The 7500-nt window shown below is 38.5% G+C and overlaps 1 protein-coding gene across 5 annotated transcripts in view; it reads right to left on the minus strand.

Annotated features, from left to right (window-relative positions):
• The window catches only part of LOC149132536 (uncharacterized), a 326917-nt gene that overhangs the window by 71275 nt on the left and 248142 nt on the right, over nt 1-7500 (minus strand). For 2 of the 5 annotated variants that reach the window (XR_016244473.1, XR_016244472.1), the window contains exon 1: nt 3657-7500. This exon is cut by the window's right edge and continues 2644 nt beyond it. The exons of 1 other annotated variant lie outside the window; for it this stretch is intronic. Coding sequence is in view for 1 of the 4 variants with exons in the window: in XM_089363879.1 (XP_089220005.1) it covers nt 2521-2647 (127 nt within the window). In the remaining 3 variants the exon portion in view is untranslated. 2 more of the 5 variants (XR_016244471.1, XM_089363879.1) reach the window with 2 other exon arrangements.

Below are 7500 nucleotides of genomic sequence, written 5' to 3' on the forward strand. Positions count from 1 at the left end.
AATGGATAAACATGTCTATAAGTAATATGTTTGTGAATAATACATGACCCAAGGCTTGTAGACTGCACAAAGATATGCTGATCGACTCACCGATTTATTGATTAACCAACCGATTGACCGACTTTCTACCTGTAGGACTATCTATCTATCTATCTATCTGTTTGTCTGTCTGTGCATACACATATATGCACTGTGCATGCCTATGCATATCACATGTGTAAGAACATGCACAGACAGATAGTGTGTGTGTGTGTGTGTGTGTGTGTGTGTGTGTGTGTATATATATATATATATATATTTCTATCTATATATATATATATATATATATATATATATACATGTTTGTGTGTATATATATATATAGATATATATGTGTGTGTGTGTGTGTGATTGAACGCCATACATCCATTTCCAAGTAAGTTTATCTATCTATCTATATGTGTATATTTATATACATAAACGTATATATGCATCCGTACACATATGTGTGTATGTGTATATACACATTTAAACAGACATAATAAATACATACATACATACATAGGTGTGTGTGCGTGTGTGTGTATATATATATATATATATATATAGCCATCATTATCATCATCGTCGTCATCAAACGTGATTTGAACAAGAGACGGCGTTACTGTCTGGAATCTATATACTCTCTTACATCCTTAGAAACAATAGTCTCCAACAGTCTAAATAATTAACGAAACACTTATAAACACTTACTCATCGACATACTACTGCGTAGGGCCACCTTCAACGCAAAGGAACAGCAAAAACACCAAAACGTAATCAATAAAACAAACGTAGGACACAAAGAATGAATGCAATTTTATAAAGGTATAAAATATGGCCACTTAAAAGGTAGGTAAATATCGAATGTGTGGCAGACTGGCATCCAAGGGTCAGGAGGGGGTAATTTCCAACATTCCAAGAAAATGACAAAGATTTTAAAGTAGAATAAAATGGTGAAACATCAGCAACCCTGTCCCCGAAGGGGGAAAGTTTTCTCAAACAACTAGAACAAAAAAAATAAAAAGCATACACGCGTAAAGTAATATTGACAACCTCTTAATTTTTGGGAAAAGTAGCGACGTATGTATGCGTAGATTTACACCAACATCTGTATGTATGTATGTATACACACACACCTAAATATATACACACACATATACATACGCAAAAAGATATATCTATGTGTGTGCGTTGGTGTACGAGTCCGTACGTTTGTATATGTATGCACTAGTGTGTGTTGTGTGTGCACGTACGTACGTGCGCACACACACGGTATCTTCAACATAAAGTATCCTTCTAAATTTTGGTGGATTCTTCAACATGAAACCTTTCGGTAACATGAACTAGCTGTTGCAAGACAAAAATATTGTATCATATATACATGTGAGTGTGTGTATACATATATATATATCAGAGGCAACTGCAGGTTATCAGCGAAACTCGAGTTCATCACAGATTTCGCATAAGACACATGCCTGCTCGAAGAATTTCTCGTTTTCCCGCAATATTTCTAACCCCAAATGGCTTATTTGTTTTATATCAAGCACACTATGTCTTTCTCCATTTCTAAGTTAAAGGTAAAAATAAAGCAACTCTGAAAAACACAACTGACCTTTACACGCAGCGGAGTGCACAACAAATATCACCGATCTGGTTGTCACCTGTAAATTTCTTTATTCGGCACTGAAGGCCTTAACACAGAGGGGGGCACTACAAGGACAGACAAGCAATACAGTACGTGGGGTACAACGAATGAATGATGAATGAAATGAATTACTTACAATGAGGTGATGAAATGGCTTACGAGTCCCCCAAAACTCGCAGTTTCATTTAACAGTTCTCTCATACAGTTAATAATCATGTTTTTTTCTTTAGCGATTGTAAGTGGCCACAGCTCCTCTACCGTTACTACACTTGGCAGGGTGTCGTAGCCCACGTATAATCCACTTATTTGAAACTTGTCCGGGTGTATCTGTTGTAGTCTCTGCATCACATACTCTTCCACCAATATCGCTTTCGGTGGACGTTGGAATTAGACACTGAGGGAAAATGGCTGTAACTTTTTTATTTTTTAATTTTGGCGATTTTCGTTTTCGTTAATGTGGTCTATATGTCACGGTCATGCGATTCCCCCTAAAAAAAATTTTGGACTCCACATATGATCCTTTTTCTGTTTCAATATAAGCTGTTCATTTTCACACCTAAGTTGCGAGAAGGCTATTCGTACGACCTGTCCAAAATTTTTTTTAGGGGGAATCGCATGACCGTGACATATAGAACACATTATCGAAAACGAAAATCGTCAAAATTAAAAAATAAAAAGTTACAGCCATTTTCCCTCAGTGTCTAATTCCAATGTCCACCTCGCTTTCTTTTTTTTCTCAAACGTTTCAGGGTCCAGTTTAAACCTTTTACTTTTGCAATTGTCTTTTCCAATTCTAAATCGTTATCGTAAATAATCACTGTTTTGATGTTTTTAAAACCGACTCTTCCAATTACCTTTCCTTGCTCTTGTCTGCTCGTCTATTATCTTGTTCGTCCATTTCCTCTGCTTTTCCTTTCTTTTCATTATTTCGTGCTCTGTATCTTGGGTGCGATCCTCGGCCTCGTCTTTTTCGGTTTCCATTTCCTTCTCTGTCTTTTTTTTCCTTCCTTTTTTTGAGGGTTCTTTGGCGGCGATTCAGTCCGCATACGCTTTCTATCTGTTTCTTGAGAAATTTTCTCGCACTCCACAGTTTCTGCCTGTTTTTTCTCCACCTCCTCTTGTACGCCTTCCACCCCTTCACAGACCTCTATTTCTTCCACTTGTACTTCTCTGCGGAGACACACCGCCTGCATGTGTCCCCTACTTTTACACTTATAACAAATTGGAGGTCTCCCCTCCACCACAACTCTCAGTCGTGCTCCGTCGGAGAGCTCCACCTCCTCTATTATATTGTGCAGATCTGGTAAGGTTATGTGTACGAGTGCATCTATATCAAATCCCCACCAGTTGATCTCTCTCGATTTTTCTATTTTCAAGACTTCCACTTCGTCCTTGCAAATGAATAACGGCTGTAACCAGCCATTCCGGGTCTATTTCGGGAGGGGTCCGTCCAATTCTCACACGTGCAACTCTTCTTCCACAATAGGTAGGTAAAATGGCCCACCTAGCCGTTATTAAGGGTACAGTGGAGTGCTTTTTCGCCTCTTCCTCACTCGCAAATCGCACCTCCACCGTACCAAATTTCCTTCCACGCGCGTAGAATGTTGTTAAATGTTTGACTTCAGTTAGGCACCGTTCCAATTCGTCCGTCTCTGCCACTTCTATTTTCTTTGTTTCAACCTTAAGCGTTCTGTATGTTATTATTTTCCTCTCGGCTCGCTCGAAAACTTCCTTCGGCGGTGTTAATTTTAAAACATCACCTTGCTTCTTGAATAATTTCTTGTATTTCTCCAATTTTGTTTTATCCACGTGTATCTCTTGCATTTCCATTGCATTGGCAGACAAGTTCCTACTTGTTGCCGCAGCATACGTTGCTTCTTCCATACCCGATATGGGCAGGAAAACAATTTTCAACAATAAATATTAACGAAAATATTTAAACAACAATTCTTAAAACAATTTCAACAGAACGCAAATCAGACAAACTCACCGCGTTAAACGCTTTCTTCAATCCCTGGCTGTCACCTGTACTCTTGACAAGAGGTGCCAGTTAGTCTTTTATACCTACCAGGCTCGCTCGTATTAGCTTGAGTGAGTTGCTGGATAATCTTTCGTTCCTTTAAGAATATTGTAGAACGGAAACTGTTCATAGCTTGGAATTTAAATTCTAATCTCTATAGAAATTTATTATTTCAAGAAAAAATTGAATTTGAATTACTTTTAATTTATAAGATTATAGATAACAACTCAGGCTGTAACTTCTGAGTCCGAGTGAGGCGCGTGTGAACGATGTCGAGAGAACGTCTGCTACGAATGATATTTTTTGACACAGGGCACCTCTAAGACGACCACCAGAAGCTGAACGCAAATAAAGGAACCGCGACCAAGCTCAATAAAAGGAGCCCGAGTTATTGGCTGCAATTACATATTTGAAGTCAGTGTTGGCAGAAATTAAATCAGCTTGAAAATACATGTTCACTTTACTAAATTTATACTTGGGTTAAACCTGAAGAGCCTGATATATATATATGTATGTATAGACGGGTTTCCACACTGTTACCGTCTGACAAATTTACTCGCAAGACATTGATCGATCCGGGGTATCAGTAGAATTTACTAGTACATTGTGCCGCGTGACGGGACTGAACCCAAAATCAGCTGGTTGCAAAGCAAGCCTCTTTATCACAACGTCTGTATAATTGAGTATACCTTCATAATGCACATTATCTATCTATCTATCTACCTGTCTAGCTCTCTATCTGTCTATGTATCTATATAGATAGATAGAGAGAGGTAGATAGAGTAAGAGAAGCAAAGATATATCAAGAGAATTCTTAAAGAGGTGGGGTATGAGAGGCTGGTTTGCGAGTGGGTGCAGATGATTGTGGTTAACCCTTTTCGCTCGGAGCAATTTCTGTGTGACATGCTTGCTTGCTTGTATATTACGTTAGATTTAAAAGCCAGAAAAAATAGAACAGACACATACAGCGAAATATATAGCCTTAATACCACTATATATTTACATGCATATTACATTATTGTTATTATTATATATGCTATTATTATTATTATTATTATTATTGGGTTTTTTTTTTATCCTTTTATTACTGTCTTCCCTATTTTGCAACCATAGTAATTTGGGGGTAATTTACATAATTATTGAATGAGGAACAAAAAATTGAAATAATACGCACCAAAGTATTTAGGTTTAGTAAAAATCTGATAGAAATAAACGGGAGTATTACATAAAATGCGTATAAGTGATTCTGGGAATAGAAATGGAGATATAAGTGTATATCAACACTCTCGTGTTGTTTTTTGTCCTCTCTCTCTTCTCTCTTTCTTTACCTGTATGTGTTTGTGTGTGTGTGTGTGCATATACACATACACACAATGAGTGTGTGTATATATATGTGCGTGTGTGTGTGTGTATGTATATATATATGTATTCATATATCTTCCTCTCTGCCAATACTTATTCATTGCACAGAGAGACATGTTGATAAGAAAGATAAGAAAGGGTGGGAGATGTAAGTTTATGCATATCTATCTATCTATCTATCGTGAGAGGGATAGAGAGAAACACACACACACACACACACATATATGTTCGTTTGTTGGTATGTATTTGTCTTTGTGCTTCTAGGTGTGTATTAGAGGAAAAGACAGTGCGGGAGAATAGAGAAAGGAGAACGTGGGTTGATCTGCAACAAGTGTGAGCACTCTTTCCGAAGCACTACGACCACCGATGCCATACTGCAATTAACATCGCCATCATGGACTCCTTCATTCTCTCAAACGACGTTGTGCCAAAAAGTCTGGCGGTGGTAACTGTCATAGCAGACTGGGTTGTAGTGTTGGTAGTAACAATGATTATAGTGGCAGCGGAGGTGGTACTGCTGGTGGTGGTGGTAGTAGTAGTAGTAGTATTGGCTATGGTAGTCAGGGTCTTTAACGAAGTAATGGTAATGGAAATGATTGTAGTTTCAGTAGTGTTGGTTGTAGTAGTAGTAGTAGTGGTATTTAGTGTAGACTTGGGGTGGTTGTAACGGCCTTAGTGTTAGTCGTACCGTTTGTAATAGTAATAGACACCGGAGAATTAAGTGATAAAAAGCCTTGCCCATGAGCAAATCTCACTGTCCTCTCCTGGTATCGAAATCACGACTTTATGCTCTTAAGCTAGACGCTTCAATTACCACACACACACACACATTCAAAACAGTAAACTATAAGGCAATCGATTATGTTCATACACTCATGCACGCACAAAGTCGTCATATCCACGATCGACAAGTTCGTATACACACACACGCGCGTACAAACAGGAGCGCGCTTGCACACACCCAGACACAGAGCGAACTAACACATGAACGTACACACATGGAAGGCGCTGATTGGCTGATCAGCGTCTTCGCGTTGCATATCCGGTTCCAGATGCATTTGCTATGATGTCATCGATCTTTGCAGAAAATGCAAAGTTTAAAGTAAGTTCTTAACGCAACATACTGTCAACAAAAAGTAAATAAAAGCACATCAATAGTCATTTACCATTCCTTCGTTTTGTCTCGAAGCTATCGGCATATTTAAATAACAACGTAACCTAGGATGGCCGAATGACACAGACATTGGATTCGACGAATCAAAATACCTAAATTCTTCACCCCTCTCACAGTAATTACACTTTGAGAAACACTTCTCTTCGAGCCTTTCCCTTTGGTTAATTCTTTACGACTGCAAACAGCCACTGTTTTCCTTGAGATAACGCAGTTTTACTTTTAATATTCTAAACTGTTTTGAATTCGCCATCTTTGTTCGTCTGATTTGATTGTTTTCGTTGTTTAGTGTTACATAGACACTGATTGAGCATTTCTTCAATCACAGACCTTTGTGTCACCACCGTTCAATCCCATATATGTGTTATATGTATGTTTATATGTATGTATATATATATATGAAATTTTTTCTCCAAGGTTCTGACGACATAAGAATAGTCGCGACGCAGAAGGTGGGAAGAAAAAGTTAACCATATTAAAATACGATGTATTCGTAACTTTTAAAATACTTATTGTTGATGTCTTTTAGCTTTTATATGTTTCGGTTAGTGGACAGCAGCCATGCTGGAGCAGCGCTTTGAAGGATTTAGTCGAACAAATCCATCCCAGTATTTATCTTCAAATCAGGTACTTATTCTATCGGTCTCTTTTTGCCGGACTGCTATGTTATGGAGGTGTAAAGAAACCAACACTGGTTGCCAAGCGACAATGGGCTTTCTTTCAGCTTCCGTTTACCAAATCCGACTCACAAAGCTTTGGTCGACCCAGGACTATAGTTGAAGACATTTGCCCAAGGTGCCGCGCAGTGGGACTCAACCCATAACCATGTGGTTGGGAAACAAACTTCTTACTACGCCGCTACGCCTACGTCTATAATAAAAGCAATAACGGGAGAGACAAAGGGAGCGAGCTGGCAGAAACGTTAGCACGCCGGGAGAAATGCTTACCGGTATTTCGTCTGTCTATACGTTCTGAGTTCAAACGCCACCAAGGTCGATTTTGCCTTTCATCCTTTCGGGGTCGATAAATTAAGTTCCAGTTGCGTACTGGGGTCGATCTAATCGACTGGTCCCTCCCCTAAAATTTCGGGCCTTGTACTTAGAGTAGAAAAGAATAACGGGAGAGACAAAAAGATCACTGACTGCTTAAAAAATTTTTTTTTTTATTTTTAATTTGTTTGTTTTTAGAAGCCGAAAAAGTAGAGCGGCAATGATTAACATAATTATAACGATTATTTCATTGACGTTTTAAGATCAAGCCCGCATCATGCTGACTGGAAGG

Source organism: Octopus bimaculoides, chromosome 15 (assembly GCF_046866305.1).
Source record: "Octopus bimaculoides isolate indiv1 chromosome 15, ASM4686630v1, whole genome shotgun sequence".
Lineage (NCBI taxonomy): Eukaryota > Metazoa > Mollusca > Cephalopoda > Octopoda > Octopodidae > Octopus > Octopus bimaculoides.